Source organism: Rhineura floridana, chromosome 3, assembly GCF_030035675.1.
Source record: "Rhineura floridana isolate rRhiFlo1 chromosome 3, rRhiFlo1.hap2, whole genome shotgun sequence".
Classification (NCBI taxonomy): Eukaryota; Metazoa; Chordata; class Lepidosauria; order Squamata; family Rhineuridae; genus Rhineura; species Rhineura floridana.
The window spans coordinates 94,719,387-94,737,310 of NC_084482.1; the positions used below are offsets into that span (position 1 = coordinate 94,719,387).

The 17,924-nt window shown below is 40.0% G+C and overlaps 1 protein-coding gene across 10 annotated transcripts in view; it reads right to left on the reverse strand.

Annotated features, from left to right (window-relative positions):
* The window catches only part of TCERG1 (transcription elongation regulator 1), a 54,066-nt gene extending 37,296 nt beyond the window's left edge, over positions 1–16,770 (reverse strand). For 2 of the 10 annotated variants that reach the window (XM_061616942.1, XM_061616949.1), the window contains exons 1-7: positions 16,566–16,769; positions 12,120–12,345; positions 11,602–11,754; positions 10,693–10,951; positions 6,736–6,978; positions 2,336–2,398; positions 702–902 (exon numbers count right to left, since the gene is read on the reverse strand). In XM_061616942.1, the coding sequence (XP_061472926.1) occupies positions 702–902; positions 2,336–2,398; positions 6,736–6,978; positions 10,693–10,951; positions 11,602–11,754; positions 12,120–12,345; positions 16,566–16,675 (1,255 nt within the window). In that variant the 5' untranslated portion in view covers positions 16,676–16,769. Of the gene's footprint in view, positions 1–701; positions 903–2,335; positions 2,399–6,735; positions 6,979–10,692; positions 10,952–11,601; positions 11,755–12,119; positions 12,346–12,833; positions 12,926–16,308; positions 16,330–16,565 lie in introns of those variants that run through there. The other 8 variants (XM_061616947.1, XM_061616946.1, XM_061616941.1 and 5 more) reach the window with 8 other exon arrangements.
* Positions 16,771–17,924: the final 1,154 nt, after the last annotated feature.

Genomic DNA, 17,924 nt, shown 5'->3' on the forward strand with positions numbered 1-17,924 from the left:
AGGAGAATAAAGGATTATTAATCATTATTATTTATTCAATTACTTACCCACCCTTCACCATGAGGTCCCAGGGCAGGTTACAGCAATTTAAAAATACAAAAGGTAAGAATGTGAAAGTAATAAACTGACTGGGAGAGACAGGAAGTAGGGTCATCCCATTAACCACAGCCTGGGGGTAGGAGTGGGCTATCCAGCAAAAGGAGCCCAAAACCACAACTGGAAACCTGGGACCCTTTGCAACAATATGACATACTAAGACAGTAAAAGAAGTAGCAAACAGTGACTGTGAGACAGTAAGACAAGAAGGTAAGAATGTGAAAGTAGTAACAAACTGTTTGGGAGTGATAGGAAGCAGGATCATCCCATCAACTTTTCTAAAGTCCAGCTTCACTGGGCTATTCCTCTCCTTAAACTGTTTTCATCTGAGATGGTCATTATATGAGATACTGTTTAGTTTTAAGAATTGATGTCTGTTTTTTCCCTTCTTCCTCCCCACCTATTTTTCCATCTTTGTCATATTTTATATTCAGCATAAACCTGCAGACAGGAATTGTCTTGTTGAATTGAATGTGAGCACTCTGTAAGAAGTTTTGGCTGAAGAGTGGGGTAAAAATGTGTGAAATACACACATTAATCAGCTAATTTGTCTTCTTAATTTTGCACAGCACATCATAAATATGTTCCAAAACTGAATAATATACCTTTCTCCTTCAGTTCCTGAGGCTTCTCCCAGGTTGATTCCAGCGTCCTATTGTTATAGTAATAAGTCTTCCCATCTGCTGTTTTGTACTCTGTCCATTCAGAGACTGCTGTTGCTCCAGCCAATGTAGCAGGTGAAGCGGCAATAGCAACCTGAGGATGGATCATGGGTACAATAGGAGGAGCCATTCCTGGTAAGACACCTACATAAGAAGGAGCAAAAAAAAAAAAGCACTGATAAACTATAATTTTGTGAATCAAAAGCATTACATTGAAACCTATAAAGTGGCTTATAAATGAAATTGAAGCTACCTATTCTGGAAGCTGACATAATCCTTCTAAATTGTATTTCTGTGTTACTACCCCATACTTCTTGCATGTCACTTAATCACGACTGCCCTTGGTCAGCTGTAAACCGGATGTTGACAGTACAACATGTAGTAAACATTTGATGAATTAATTGGATTTGCACCATTTTATGAGTTGAGAATGAATTTATTTCTAATTCCATACGCTATATTCTAAGAGTCAGCATTAAAACAAGATGGGAAGGATTTACTGCTCTTCAAAGTGATAACACTAACGAAGAGTAGTAAAACAAAAAATCAGCTTCTTTAGTATTGCTGCAGCATGAACATTTATCAGCAAATAACCTCTCTTAGCTCTCCCTCTTAACTGGTTGTAATCTGTGATCCCCACATGCAAGCAGAGCATTCTCAGTGTCATGGAGGGGAAGAGAGTCCTGCACACTTACTTAGCTCTATCAACCATTGCCAGGAGCACTCAATTTCAGGAGTCAGGATCAGATGTTTACATGCCCATACAACCTGGTGCCTGGGGTTTTTTCCAGCCTTGGCTTATTATCTCTGAAAGCTTCATAGCGACTCTTAGATCTTAAAAAAAAAAAGCTACTAAAAGATAAGGTACATTTCATTTTTTGACCTGGACTTTACTTGGAACAATTTTAGGACAACTCGAAGTTGGAATGTTAAATTAAGGATAGAGTGATTCCCTCTGTTTCCTAAAAATGAAATGCAAGAAATAAATTGATTTTTTTCTCCTTACTTGGATTGTGGATAAAGATTTTTTTGCGGTTAAGTTTGATTTCTGGATTTTAAAGTTAAAGCAAATAAGTTTAACGCAGTGCAACTCTAGCTTTTCAACTGAGTGAATGAGTAAGGTCCTTCAACAAACCCCTTGTTATATAAAAACATATGTATCTAAAACAACCTTTAAAATGTAAGTTTAAACATAGACATAGACATATATACACATACACAAGCACACTAACATGCAAACAAAGTCTGAAGACTGAATAGATGGCAGGAGGAAAAAAACACACCAAAACACTGCATCCCACATAGAAAAGCCAAAACAAAATATGGACATGGAAGAGATTCACATGAACAGAGTAATCTAACTTGAAAAGGGCTTGCACTGATTAAGCTAACAGCCAGTTAATTGGGGAAAAAATCTTGCTGACTACATGTGAAATCTGTATTTATAAGTGTTTTTTTTAAAATAAAGATAGAGATCCAGTTATTTGGGAAAAGCAAATAAAAAGGTAAAAAACAACAACATTCACTACCATGCCAACTTACAGACAAAACAGACTAAGATGGTTTTAAAAAATTACCGGTCTTGGTGGTAGCGACTGTCTTTACATACGGGCAGCTGACTATTTGCATCATTGCTACACCTGTAAAATGGATAAGCAAGCATGTTGGAAAGCTGCCACTGCATGTCAGCTACCACTGGGAATCTGAGTAGTATCATTTTCCTGCTATAAATTTAGCATGCCATTTTTTCAGTGGCAATTGGAAGCAAGCAGGAAGGTATAAAGTCAGTTTTTCTTTTATTAAAGTGATGCCAAATCAATTATCTTGGTTTATAGTGAACAAAGGACAGTGCAGCGATGGTTTTTTTTTTTTTTAAAAAAAGGGGAAATGACCCAGGGATTTAAATTCAGTATGGTCAGGCTCCTCCACCCCTTTGCGAGATAATGCTAAGATCCATCATACTTATCTTGCTCTATTTATGTCCAGCACTTAGGCAAAACAGCTCATGCAGCAGAACTCTAGGCATGTTTACTTGGAAGGAAGCCCCATTGTGTTCAATATGGTTTAGTCCCAAGTATTCACAGAATTGTTGCCTTAGGAATGTATTCATTTGGGAAAAGAAAATAATGGTGGTATTGAGAAAGCAAATCAAGGTAGAAGGCATAGGAGTATCAGAACAGGCAAGGAAGGTAAGGGAGTGAACAGGAGGAGGACAAAGTAAGGGGGGAGGAGGAAAGGAAACAGAGAAGCTGAGTTGATGGTCCATTAGTTGCCTATATCTTCTCTCACCTCCCACTCCTACCTGCATTCCAGAGCCAATATGGATTGCAAGTTAGCTCTTTAAACACAGAAAATCTGCTTTTCTGTGAGTGAGTCCCATGCGGCTATGTAAGCTAATGTTTACAGGGCCCTTTCAAATTTATTTGTTGAGAAGAATAGTCAAGAACTGTTTTCTAATTAAAAAATTATATTGACAGGTGACATAGGATGGGGCATCCAGCAAATGAGAAAGGAAAAAAAAGAGGGGTGGAGGGAGTTTCCAGACAAGAGATAATTTAAAGGAGGCAGCTGCATGAGGGGTACCAAGTCTATAGTACATTTTAACAACTGAAAAGTGCGAAAACGTAAACCCTTCCTGAATCCCTTTTAGAATATTTTTACTTCCTTAATTGGGGATACACAAAATGAAATTAAATCCCAAGTTCAAAACACAAACAAAACCCCCCCAAAAAGAGTCTCCAAGAATGTCCAATACAAAAACATTAAAAGCATCATTCACAGGTTTTTGTATTGCATCAGTCTTCTAGAAAATATCTTTTCTAATAAAATTCTCAAGCTTTATTCATGCATGGCGCAAAATGCACAACTGCCAAGTCAAGCAAAGTATTTGCCAATATATGCTAGGGTGTACGTATTTATGTTACAAACTTGCAATGAATGCAGATGTTAATCTTGTTAACCATGTTTTGAACATGCCTGAAAATTACATCTAGAGCTGCAATCCTAAACAGACTTACTGCATTGCAAGTCTCATTACATACGATATCTGCTTTTTGTTTTTAGTTGTTGTTGCTTTTTAGAAATGTTATAATTTTGTTGGTTTGAATTCTTGTAGGTTGTTTTGTTTTGATTTGTATTTATGTTTTTCTATTTGTGTGTGAGCCGCCTTGGGGGCCTTTTTGGCCGAAAGGCAGCCTAGAAATAAACGCTAACATAACATATAGGTTTTTACATGATCCTATTCATAGGGTCGCCCATAAGTCGGAATCGACTTGAAGGCAGTCCATTTCATTTCAACATATGGTGGAACTTACTTCTGCGTTAACATGTATAGGCTTGTGTCCGAAGTTATGATAAAGAAACACATGTGAAAGGTCACAGAACCTGAGAGTTTCCAGTTCAGAAAGATTTCTGAGAAATGTAGTTGTTTCCACTGCCAAACTTGTCATACTAAAATATGCAGCCAGCTATAGCATATGAACTAGGAGAAACAGGCCTACTGTTCAAAACATACATTATTATATAAAGCTCTTCACCTACAATATGCACTGTGGATATTGGCATGTGCATACTTGCCTTGGTTAACCATAGGGGATTTAGAAATGACTACAAGCCATGATGGCTGTGCTCTGCCACCATAGTCAGATGCAGTATGCTTCCGTTGCTGGAAGCCGCAGGAGGGGAGAGTGCTCTTGCACTCAGGTCCTGCTTGCAGGCTTCCCATGGGCATCTGGTTGACCATTGTGAGAACAGGATGCTGGACTAAATGGGCCACTAGCCTGATCCAGCAGGCTCTTCTTATGTTCTTAGAAATCTGCTTGGCTGCATTTTCAGTATCTAAAGATTTTATTAAGTATTCCAGACACTTATTTTTTTCTTAGTACATTCGTATTCTTACTTGACTAGGTATGTTAGGAAAACAGAATTCAAAAGCACACTGGCAGAAATACAATATGAAGAGAACAGTAAAAACTAAAACACTATGAATTGCAGTCAGCAGAGTTCTGCTTGCATCAAAGGAAGGAGGGAGAGAGAGGATTTTCACTAATTCCTCCTTCCCTCTGCAGCCCACTGAATATCGTTTTTGTTGTTCTGTTCCTGTGCTACATTTGCATTGTTTTAGCAATTATTCATGTTGATACTTTTCAGAATAACTACTAGAATTTCATATTATATATTTAAGAATCCCCAATGTTCCACCTCAAAGACAAACAAGTAGCACTGAAAGCCAAACCAGAAGTGTTTCATGAGTTTGAAAAAATTTCTGAGCATGAAAACCCAAGTATGACACTGGCACTAGATATATCTTCTCTAAAAAGTTAACTTCTTCCTGCCAGCTAAGGTGACTAAGAATGCTAGCCCTAAATGATCAAATCTGTAATTAAATATCTTTTTAATTATAAGTAGGGCTTAAACACAATGGCATTTGGCAATAGACTACAAGGGTTATTATCTTCTAACAAATGTTCAAGCACACTTTCCACAAAGTGTCAAGATTCTCTCTTCAGCCATATAGATCTGAAATTATTCCATTTTTAGAATGAAGCTGTACATCCTAGGAATTTAACATGAAGCATAGATCACTCAAGTGTAACTTAAAATGTTGCAAGGAGAGACTGAGCTGGACCAAGGACAAGGCTTTCCATATGTTCTGCCTCACCACGCTGCCTGGGACCTTGATAAGGAGGAGCTGCTCCCTAAGGACTTACTCCTGCTCTCTGACATCTCTGTGGTGTACTACCCCTGCCTTATTTTAGGCAAAAATGTGAATGTATTTGGCTTTTTAACAATGTTAAAATGTTGTTTTAAAATTTTTAAGTTCTATTTTTTTGTACTTGAATTTTGTGTTTGTGCATTACCCTTTGTGAGCCGCCTTGGGGGCCTTTTTTCCCTTTCCAAAAGGGAATGCCAACAATGGCAACAATGCCAGTAGTGTTTACATTGTCTGCCTTTACGCTAATATCAACACTCTAGTAGGGACATATCCTTAAATACTGTTGTAAAGAGATCAAAGTTTAAACTATATGGCCAAGATCCAAAGAGCCCCATGCCTGACCAGAAAGCACTTGTGTATGTCTCCATCACCAAGTTCTCTATGTGGTCGCATCACATTCTCTCTCCAAACATCAGGAGCAGCTTTCCAAGAGGTACAAGGGACTACAAGGGTGGGAGGAGGGAACATCATAAAAACAGATGTTTTTTTCCATTGGGAAATACTTACTTAAACCCCTAGTCTAACTTTGTATTTATTCATTTAATTTATACTGCCCCTGAACAAAAAGGTTTCTCATTTCACCTGGTAATTACCACTTGGCAAAGTAATACCTCTGAAGTGTAATGTCTTTTGTACTCATTCAGTTTAATCTTTACCAATTACGCATATACATCCAGACCTAAACGTGATGAACAAAGTTGCGATAACGGTTTCACTTTAAATCTGCAACTCTACAACTATTTTGAAGACCTTTAATAATTAACAAGTTTGAGAGTTAATTCACCAAATAAGCTGTTTATTTCAAGACAGTAGTCTGCTTCTATCAAGACACCACTTATTTTTAAAGTCAGTAAGGCCTAACATCACAAGCCTGCTCTACAATCCTAAGCATGTCTACCCAGAAGGAAGTACTCCCAGGTAAGTGTGTATAGAACTGCAGCTTAATTACCAGAGGCAAGGTGAATTTCTCCCATCTATTAACTGTTAGACCAGTCCATTGTGTTTAACGTACAAGATGTATTCTGCTCATGCCAAAGAAAGTGTTTTACATGACTGAATTTGGCTTCTTTCTAATAAAAAGAAATATTGGATTTTTATTCTTTTTTTACTTTAAAAGCCTGCCAACTAACTCCAAATTTGTTAAAGAATATATTTTAAATTAAGAGGATTCAGGCAAATTCTATACACAGTGGACACATGAGTGCAAACAAATTGACAACATGGACATGTGGTTGATAAGACAGTTGTAGTTTCCCAATTTACCTGGAAGTGGAATAGGCATGCCAGGAAGGGGAACACGAAATGGAGGAACCATTACTGGTGGAAAAGCAGGAATTGCTGCTGTCGGCTGAGGTACTGCGTGAGGAACTGCAGGAGGCAAAGTCTGTGGGACTGGCTGGGGTACAGTCTGCACAGGTGTAGCAGAAGGAGCTGAGGTTGAAACACTGACTGAAGGTGTGGCAACTGAAACAGCTGAACTGGGGGTCTGGTCTTGTGTTGTAGGTGCTGACAAAGAAAATAAACATCCAAAACCCTGCATCATACATGTGTAAATTTCACATTTAATACGATTCACCAACATTTTCTTGTAAACTGATGCATTATGTTCTCATAAGTGATTTATGAACATATACATAGTTTTCAGAGAGGGCACTTAAGAACCTGCATTGTTCTTTTGTTTCAGTAGAAGCTTCCTCACCTAAAATGTTTTACAACTTTAAGGCTAAGATCCTCAAGGCGCTTGGTCAGTGGAGTCACCTTCAAAGATGTTTCTGTTGTGACTATCAAATTATTAAATAATCTCTGCAGCTCTGGACATTCACCATGCACACACACTCACCTCAAATTGGGTATGAAACTTTCTGAAAATAGCTGATAATTATATTTTTCAGCTTTCTTCAAAGGATAGTTAAGATTTTATTTCACTTCCACATTTTCCATACAATGCACCTAACAAACCTCCAGAGAGGTGGCATGAGTTTTCTGTTGATTCACCAAACAGCATATACAGTCAGTTGAAGAACTGATATATTAGGAACTTACATTACTCCAAGTCAAAATAAAGAACAAGCAAACTACACTGTACCTTTGAGGAGTGTAGGTACATGTGTAATACAAAACAAAACTTTAAAGCATCACAAAAGCAGTGCATCATGTGCATGGCCACAGCATAATGCAGATATATTTAATCTTTCCCCCTTTAATTTAAAGATTAGCATTCTAGAATCCTATAGCACCTCCAACTGGTGCTAGAATTTAGTATTAAACTCTGCAGTATTGCTAGAGACTGCATTTAAAGGTGATAACATTGTTTATTACACTATATGGTATCAGGACAACAAATACTACAACCTGGATGCAATCCTGAACCACAATATGGCCCAGTTTGGACATCACCCCTAAATCAGTTTAGCATGATGAGAACAAGCCACAGCAAGCCTTTAGCTCTTAAGCTCTCCTCCAGTGCAAGGTCATAAGGAGTAGTTTGGATGTTTCTGTTTTTGCTTAACCACAGCTTTGGTCATTTGAATTTATAAACTGTGGCTAATCTTATCTATGGTTTGTTTGAAATCACCCAACTTCAAACTGGTTATAAAACTGGCTTTTTTAAATCAACCAGTTAAGGATAGCTTTCCCCAACCTGGTGCCCTCTAGATGCTGTGGATCCCAACTTCCATCATCCCTGACCATAGGCCATGCTGTCTGGGACTAATGGGAATTGTAGTCCAAATCAAGTGAAAGGCACCAGGTTGGGGAAGGCTGGTTTAGGGATTGAATGATATGCTGAACTGTGGTTTGTGGAAATCAGAGGTGAAAGCTTCCAATTTCCTCCTTGCAGCCAGGCAAGGGAGAGCACACAAACTCAAGACTTACTGCATAAGGGTCTGTTCTCTAGGATCTCTCTTTATTGCAAAGTATGATCACTTCAAAGAGGGCTGGAAAGTACAGCAAGCCAATTGCATAGCTCATATGGACTGATATTTAGTCCTGGACTCCTTCTGGAAGGAAGGGTGGGATATTATTAGTAGTAGTCTGATATTTTTCTTTGATTTTCAAAAGTGGTTACATATGCCAGAACAAATGACTTCACTTTGGGCGTATTTGTCTGACCATATATTTAATTTAAGAACTCTACAGCACAATTCAACCTTTTTATTGTGTAGCTAACATCATATCTGGAAGCCTCAACACATTAAGCGCCTTAAATTGAATCCAGATTAAGGTAGTCACAATTAGGTCCACTCTATAACAATGCGACTTAAATAGTAATGGGACCAAGGTGTAACTAACTATATTTGGATCGAACTAGTGCCATACATCCACTTCTGCTGCTGGGAATAATCAGAATGTCCTGATTTAAGGTGAACATATTGAGCATACTGTACAATTAGGCACTTTGGCTATTATACACTTATACGTTTCACGTGGTGAAAACTCTTCTTCCTTTACGTGTCATGAGTTTGCAATACTGCAGTCAGGAAAGTCAGGAAAAGGAGAAAAAGGAGGAAAGAAATCCATTCTGAGCACAACAGATGCTAAAAGCATGGTAAAGAAGGATTTAAGAATCATTTTCCATTTATCTTTTTGATAAGAAGCACACAGTTTTAAGGATAACAGCACCTACATTCAGATGTAATGCTGAATCTAGCTTCCTCCTTGGATTTGGTTGCTGAGCTCTCCTCCTCCTTTGCAGTCAGGAAGAGGAGTTCAAAAGGTTTGGGGTTTTTTTTGCTTTTAGTTAACTGTAGTGCATCGTGTAATCTGGAGTAACAAAGTGTGGTTAACATTAACGATTGTAAATTTAAAACTTCAAACTGTATTTCTGAAACTGGCTTGTTTAAACTAACCATAGTAAACCATATTAAGCACAATTCCCAGTTCAGATTATATTAAAAGCTGCAGCTAACTAAAAGCAAAAGTACAGGACCTAGTAGGAATTGTTGTTTTGTTATTAACCACGTGGATTATTCCAAATGGGAAATCGTCTCCTGTTCATCTGGTCACAGTTTTATAGAATTCTCAGGACTATCTGTTGGTACTCATTTCATAACAACTGCACAGAGAAGACAAGCTCCTACTAGTAGTTTCTTAAGGCATTTCATACAGGTAAGCAAGCAATTCTTTCCTTCTCCTCAGCTGAGGCAATGTGTAGATGCCACCAGCAATTCAGATTATAATTATGAAGAGAACACGAGATGATTATCGACTGAACTGCAAACAGCCCTTCATCATCGTCCTAACGGGATTGGCTGTTGTAAGTAGGAAAGAGGGATGGTGCCCTAAAAAAGGCATGGGTATCTAGTGGCCCTCCAGATGTTACCTGACTATAACTTCCACCATCCCTGACCACTGGCCACAGTGACTGGGGCTGATAGGAGTTAAGAGACCAATAACATTTGAAGGGCACTATGTTAGCCACCCTCATCCTACAACCTGGCTTTTGAGAGGGAATTTCCTCAAATACATGGTTAAGCACTCACTACAGACATGCGGGGATCCCATTCCCCATGCATGATGTCAGAATTAGCATACACCTATTTCTCTGTATCAGAAGAGGATAAACAAGAGTGAGAAAAATCCTGAGGGAACTTTCCCCTGCCTTTCAAAAAAAAAGTTTTAAAACCCCTTAGAACAGTGGAATGTTTCAGGTTAAATATATTATAATCTAACTCAGGGTTAGTCCAGAACAGAAGGCAGCTTTGCTATGAGTGACTAGGAATGAGTAGAAGTGACACAATGTTCATGTGAGGGCATCATGTGTATGCACTGCCTCATTTACACTGATGGCCATCACAAGAATCAGTCTGTCACAAATAAAACTACCCATGTGGAGGTGTCAGCTCCCACAAATAGTATTTCCATGTGAGAACAGCATATCTGGAAGCTTGACAATCCTATGTGCTCTTAAGGCACTTGTATGAAGATCACTGCATGTCTGAAATAGCCCTAAGGAATAATGAGGTAACAGCACAGAATATTTCACAGTCAGTTTAAATATGTGAACCAGCCTCTTTTTTCTTCCACATGATCCTGTATGCCAAAGTAACCATATTAAGACAAACGAAGGGGAGGAGCAGCAACATACATAGACTGTAAACTGGCTTTAATATGAGGTGTAACATGCAACACAGCTGAACTCTTTTTCTAATATATTATATATATTTCTCTCCCACTCAAAACCTAACCTTAATTTCCTCACACCCTGCAAATTTTACTTACTGGAAACTGTTTGAGAAACAGATGTTGTTGTGGTAGTAGTAGAAGTTGTAGACGACTGACTATTCGATGATGGAGATGGAGATACTGACGCAGGACTACTAGTAGTAGGTGTGGAACCACTTACAGCTTGAGCTTGAGCTTGGGCCTGAGCTTGGGCTTGAGCAGCCAGAATTGGTGTCAGTTCAGACTGCTGAATAACTTTCACTCCATCAGGTTTGGTCCACGCTGACTCACGTGTCCGTGCATTATAGTAATAAACCTAGACACAAATTAGACAATTGCATGCTACTGTACACAACCTATTTCTTCCATTCACCTTTGAAATTCCCAGTTAATCAATGTATTTGTTAGATTTGTTAATATTCCGTAGTTTACTCCACAACCACCTTAACCATTAAGGTTACTAAGAATGCAATCCTAAATCAATCCTTAATTAACGCTGCTGGAGAGCGTTAGGATTAGACAGAGGTATCCCTCCACTGGGCTCCACCAGTGGGGAGTTCTGCTGCCTTGGAGGCCACTGATGCGCCTGCCAAAACTGGGGGCAGCTGGGAAGCTAACTATGGCATAGAGCCCCAAAGCAGGGTCAGCCATGGATCCCACTGGGTCCTAAGCTGGTCCATTTCCCAGAAAGGGGGCTGATCCAGGCTCTCTGTGGTGCCAGCCTGAAGCTGGTACACCAAAAAAGAAAAACCTTCCCCTACACCCCCAACCGTTTGCCCTGGCAAACAGGAGCCAGTAGGGCTCTAGATGCAGCAAAGAATCCATTGCTCCTTACCTTCCCAGCCTTCCTAAGATTGCTCTGTTTATTCTGTAAGGCAGCATGAGCCTTAAACGTGCCAAGGCAGCATGAGCCTTAAACGTGCCAAGACAATGATTACTACTATTGTTACTAGGAATAAATCTTACCTTTCCATCTGGAGTTTTGTTTTCCACCCAGATCTCTTCAGTAGGTGGCATTGTTGGTGTGCCAGGGGCAGAGACTGGTGGCATTCCTGGAGGAAACATCATACCAGGAGGTGGTGGCATATTACCCATTGGAGGAGGCATGAAAGGCGGCCTCTATAAACAAACATACAATAGTAAAAATTCTACAAGGTATGTTCCAATTCACAGCACCTTGATAACTAACCATGTCTATCCAGAAATAAGCCCTTATGGGCGGTATCCAACTAAATCATTGAGCATGCAGAACAATATCCCCTCCTCCTCCTCTCCTGCACCCCCCCCAATCTACTGTGTTGTTTTCCCCAAATCTCCAGATCAGATTTGGGGGCAGCGTGGTGAGGAAGGAGAAGTCCCACTGCACTCATCAAACTGGATGATCACATATTTCACCATAGGAAAAACAAATAAAACCACTAAAAAAAATCAACTGATACTGCCCTCATCTCATACACATTTTTTCATCACATGCACATTTTTACCTGTAGATGTGGAGGTCCCATAGGGGGCGGAATTCCGCCTGGAGGTGGCATTGGAGGCATATTTGGATCAAATGGAGGACGTCCAAAAGGAGGCCGGGGTGGTGGTGGCGGCCCTCGCATCATACCAAAAGGTGGAGGTGGGCGCATAAGAGGCGGTGGGCCTCTCATGACAGTGTTTGGTGGAGGAGCTGGGCCACGAAATCTCAGTGCTTGCTGTTGAGCCATTCTGTGAGCAAAGCAAAAACAAACAGTTTTGTCTTTGAACTTGTTGACCAACAAGACAGCATTGGTGAATGAAAATATTGTGGTAAAGTTCTCATGAACAATACTGGGCCCCCTAATTTTTGGGAGACTTTATCTTCACAATTTAAATTAGTTAGAAAGCAGTATCTAGACTGGGGCAACTTAGAATGGAAAGGCACTGTGCAAGCTTCCCTCCCACAGGCCTAAATACATGGCACCTCAAATATAAGGTGCAATACCCATATCTCTCTTATATATACTCGAGGCTTCTAAAGCAACTGATTCTGAAAAATACCAAGACACCCAACAGTTTCATAATGTGAATTGGGTGCACACCACACACTTGGATGAGAATGTCTACATTCTTTTCACTTGTAACCTAAAATAGAATTTCAGAATGCTAAACCCACCGTGCCACCCAGCCCTCTATAGAGGAACCTTAGTAAATGTATATATAGAAAAAACGTTCACCTTTGCAACCAACAAACGCTCTTCTGATGCTCTCAGGAAAACAATTTTGCCCACCATTTAGTGCCAGTGCAATACCAATGTTGGCATGATGACTCAAAATTGAAAAAAACAAAGGTTATAAGGTGGTGAACGACAACAGACACATAATTCAACACTCATTATTTAGACACCTTCTAATTTAGGAAGTTGCATAGCACAGCACTGAGGTGTTTAAGGATTCTATTGCTGTATATCATTTGTAAATTTGTGATGTGACACTTTAAGTGGTCACTGACAGTTCCATTGATATGGTCAAGAGCCACGTCAGATCACTGTATTCTTTATAATGCAAAGTGCATAATACATGCATATTGCATCCGTTATAAAGAGTGCAGATATGTAAGCATTTCAGGTTATGCCTTTAGAATTCAAGCACGCTTGGGCCTGATCTTTTCTAGTCACAACTCACAGGTATTTTAAAAGGAAAAAGCCACAGTGCATCCATGTGTGTACATAACTGATATGATATACATGTATTTTGCATATATTTCTCTACAGCAATGTACAATTAGAGTGCCAAAACAGAACACTTTCACTAAGGAAGGTCTTCTGCCAGTTCTGGAAAAACACTTTCTACAGAACTGTTAGCATTTGTATCACAGTACACACAAAGATTATGAGAACCAACAAATGAACTGGAGGACTGATTTTAGTGTGGCATTTTGAACTCACACTTTCATTTTTTTGTGATTCTTTAAATACTACAAATGAAAATGGGAAATAGGAAACACAACTTTTCCATAAGTATTAGCAGACAGATCCCTATTGAATGCTATTTATGGATTCGACATTTGCATTCTCACAATTTGACACACAGATTCATATGTTCCCTTTAAGCATAACTTACAAACATAATAAAAACGGGATTTTTGCCCTTTTCCAACAAGTATACCCGTTTGCACTAAGTAGTAAAAATGAAATGGAATTAGTTGTCTGAAGGTGTCACCAAGTGATCTTGAGCAAACACTCTTAGAATGAAATAGATTTTTGCAGCTGATCCAGTAATCAACTCTCATTTGACTACTAATTCCATGTTATTTCACCAGATGACCAGCAAAGCCAATGTGCTCTAGGACTGGTGATGTGGATTTTCTAGAAAATGATTCTGTGCAAACTAGGCTAATTTGCATAGACTTATTTACATGGGAATTTTAATTTGCATCCAAAAATGTTCTAATGTCCTACAGACTTGTTTACTTTAGCATATTTATTTAACTTGTATTTAGTAAACAAAGATAAAAACATCAAAAATACCAAGCTTGCTTAATATTATATATGTAATTAGCATTCATTCTTTGACAATAATTAATTTATGAAATGGAAAATATTCTGCAGAAGAACTGCACACTAGAAAATTTTCTGCCCACATCACTATGTGGGATAAACCAATTGCCTACATCCTTCCTGGGAAGGACAAATTAGCAGAAACCAAAAGAATGCAGAACTTCTAGTATTTCCTAGGCATGTAAGTTATTTCAATTCAGTTCATGATAAACATATGAAAAAGCCTCTTCTACAGGCTCAAAGAGGAGAAAGATCTGTGGCCTGCCAAAGAGTACACAGTGTTCTGGTGCAATATGGGCTTTCCTGCCCTCCCCCCACCTCCACTATTCACTGTGGATAGAGACAAGCTAGCATTGCCACCAGCCCAACTCTACTCAAGACCTGGCACAAGTGGAAAGAGACCAACCAATACATCCTTACTGCTTTCACCACTGCTGCAATAGAAGGAAGAAATAGATGTGGGCCTAGAGCACCTGGTCCACCACATATGCCTAGTCAAGCCTTGTTGTCTTGGTCACAATGGACCATTTCAAAGGGACATCGCCTTTTTACATACGATCCTGAACACTGCAATTAAGACTGAGCAAATGGATACAGCCTGCTACTGTGAGTTTTAAAAAATCCAGCTAAGTTCTAAGTAAAACTATGGTGTTTTTTCATCACTCTTATGATCATTAGTAACTACACTGGCTAGACTCTGGATAGAACAAGTTGCAGCATACAACGAACTCCCAAAATGTTACATACAAATAGGGTGCCCAGGTGAAAGAGAAAACAGGGCTTACGCAGAACAAGGAATTTCACCAGCTACTGAAATTCCTTCTTCTGCATGACTATTAAATGTGCATGAGCCCTATCTTCTTTTTCCCTTGGCCACCAAACATGCAAGATTGTTAAGTAAAGGTTTCTCACTTTTCTCATAGCCATATGTTGTATGCATCAGAGTGGTGGGGAGATGGGGTGTGATATTACTTCAGTCTCAGTTATTTTGTTTAATTGCTAATTATGCTTAATATGTACAATTTTATATTTGATTTTTACTTGTAATTGTTGATGTTTAATTCAATATTTTATTTCCCTGTTAATTACACTGCTTAAACATGGATCTTTATTATATTTTACATCTGATTCTCTTTCGTAATGTTTTCTTTGATGAGTAGATTGTAAACCACTTAGCCAGGAGTTTTTTTCAAAAATAAAAAGCGGTATAGAAATTCTAATAAATAAGTTTTCCACATACAGAAAAGCATGAAACATCATAAATGCATTTACTCTGTATTCACATGCTGAGAAGCTGCAATTTGATGCAGCTTTTCAGGATATGAATTCCAAAAGTATACCAAGCAAAACAGCCACATGCAAATATGACACATGTCAGTTTCGCAGCATTTTATAGGTGGAGGTACTTCCTTTTGTAGGACCAGCATTAACACTGAATCACTCCTGAATGTTACATGGATGAATCTTTAGATATGATCCACATCTTGGAGAAGGGAAACAATGCCAAGGAGTCAGGTGAACCTTTTTCTATGGTTGCAAGCAGCTCTGTGTTACATAGGAACCATGATGAACTTTTTTTTTTAAATGCTCTCTAGTTACGCGAATGCACAATCGTGCCTTACATTGCGTCAGCCTTTGGGTCATTTTGCTCAATACGGTCTAGTAAGCCTTGCCGCTGCTATAGAGACTCAACCAGGTTTCAACCCCTGCCTGCCTCAGATCCCCTTTTAGCTTGAAGACTGAGATCTTACACATGTAGAGACAGCAAGATAACATGTGCTCTTACTACAGTACTGAGCGATGCCCCAATAAGCCACTACTCCGTTCAACACGGAACTGCGGTGCCAAACATGCATCCCCCCCACCCCTTTTAATACGTCAGCGCGTATGGGAGCCGCCAACCCATTGGCAAAAGCCGAGTGCGTGAAAAAACCCTCAAAAGACAAAACGGCAATCCCGCCCTAGAGACAGAGAAAGAAAAAGCTGCGCGGCTGGGTCTCTCCAACACCGCCGCCGCCTCTTCTTCACGAGGCGGAGATCCATTTGAGAGAAAAATAAAATTACAAAATGAAACAAAAACTATACCCAACTGCATAACAGTGAAATAAGGACGAGGGTTCAATGGCCAGGGCAAGTTAACGGGGAATCTCACCCGGGCAGAAAGGAGGCTTGAGGTGAAGTGGAGGACGCGGGTGGGGAAGTACCTAAAGGAGTGAAGCCTGAACGGCCGCTTCCGCCTCGAGCGAAAAAAATGAAGCGTTGGGGGAAGGGGGACCCAGCTAAGTGAAAGCGGAGCGGGAGAACGCTCGTGCTCCCTGCGCGCGCACTCACAAAAGGCCTCGTGCTCCTGCTCTTGCTATACTCTCCCACCGCGCCGGGAGGCGATTTCGGAGAAGGGCTTCGCCTTACCTGATCTCATTATTGTACCGCTCCGCTGCCCCGGCGTTCCCTTCACCGCCACCGCCTGCTCCGCCACTCGCGCCTCCACTACCGCCGCCACCTCCTCCTCGTTCCGCCATCACCAGCCGACTCTGCCGCCGCACACGCCCACCCTTGCCAGGCCTAGCTCCCTGTCAGTGGCTGCAACGTGCGTCAATCATATGACGACAGCCTCTTATCCTAATCTTGATTGGTATTTGTCGCCGCCGATTTTGAATGGAGGTGGAAAGCGAGTGATGACTGGCTGATTTTGCTTCAAGGCCATCAAGAAGCGCCGTTGAACGCGCCCTCTTGTGGCAAAGGTCCTTGTACGTCACGTGACCTATAACCCGGAATTCACCTTGTTATTTTTTTAAAAAAAGGAGAGAAAAGCTAGTTCTGCGTGACCACAGAGACAAGACAAGAAAAAAATGGGACGCATCTTATTATTTGAATACGAAATTTCCGGGTCTATACTGGAGAAGCCATTTTTAAAACTTCACGGGGTCGGGAGTGAGAGCCGCTCATACACCTATGATTCAATAAAATCAGAATTCTGAGCTATGATTGGTCTGTATCGTGTCCACTCCGAAACAAAATATAGCACGGGAGTTCAGGATCTTCTTGCTTTCTTTTTTCAGTCTTGTTTCATGCGAATCAATAACGTGATTATTACTGACTCCCTTTGAAATTCCTTTGCTCCAGCATGGACACTCTAAAGGCACTGACTTACAGAGTATTCTAGAAGGTTGAAAAGTTCCCACATTGGTTTTGAATAATACTATTTTTAATGACAGCTTTGTGTCTGTTTATTCTAGGGGTTGTCAACCCATTGTCCATGGATGCCATGGCAGCAGCTCCTGCGAAGGCTATCAGCGGTACTCTCAGCAGGTAGCCTTGAATCTGAGCTTTTATTTTTAAAAAAACCCAAAAACAAATCTTTTTTTAAAAAAATCTCTCATAGGAAGAAAATTATAGAGCAAAATGAGCAGATACCCTTCAAAGTGATTTATGTGAAATAATTTGGCCTGGCTTCTCCTGCCTATCAGTGTTTTTTGCCAATGAGAAAAGCCGGAGCTGTGTTGACAAGTGAGTTTTTTGAACACCAGGCAATAGGACTCCCCGGGGTCATAAAAAGATGCCGTTTTGCCCTCCCTTTTAGTGCACTTTTCCTGCTTCTTTTTTCTAGTCCTCAGAATCTGCATGTTGTGCCCTTTTTCTCTAGCAATCAGGATGCATCTTTCCTCTAGTGTAAGAAAATAACCCTTTGCCCTCTTACATGGAAGCTTTTTCACTGTCTGTAGATGTGCAGAGAATTGATATATTTTTAGTGAGTAGACAGTGGTACTC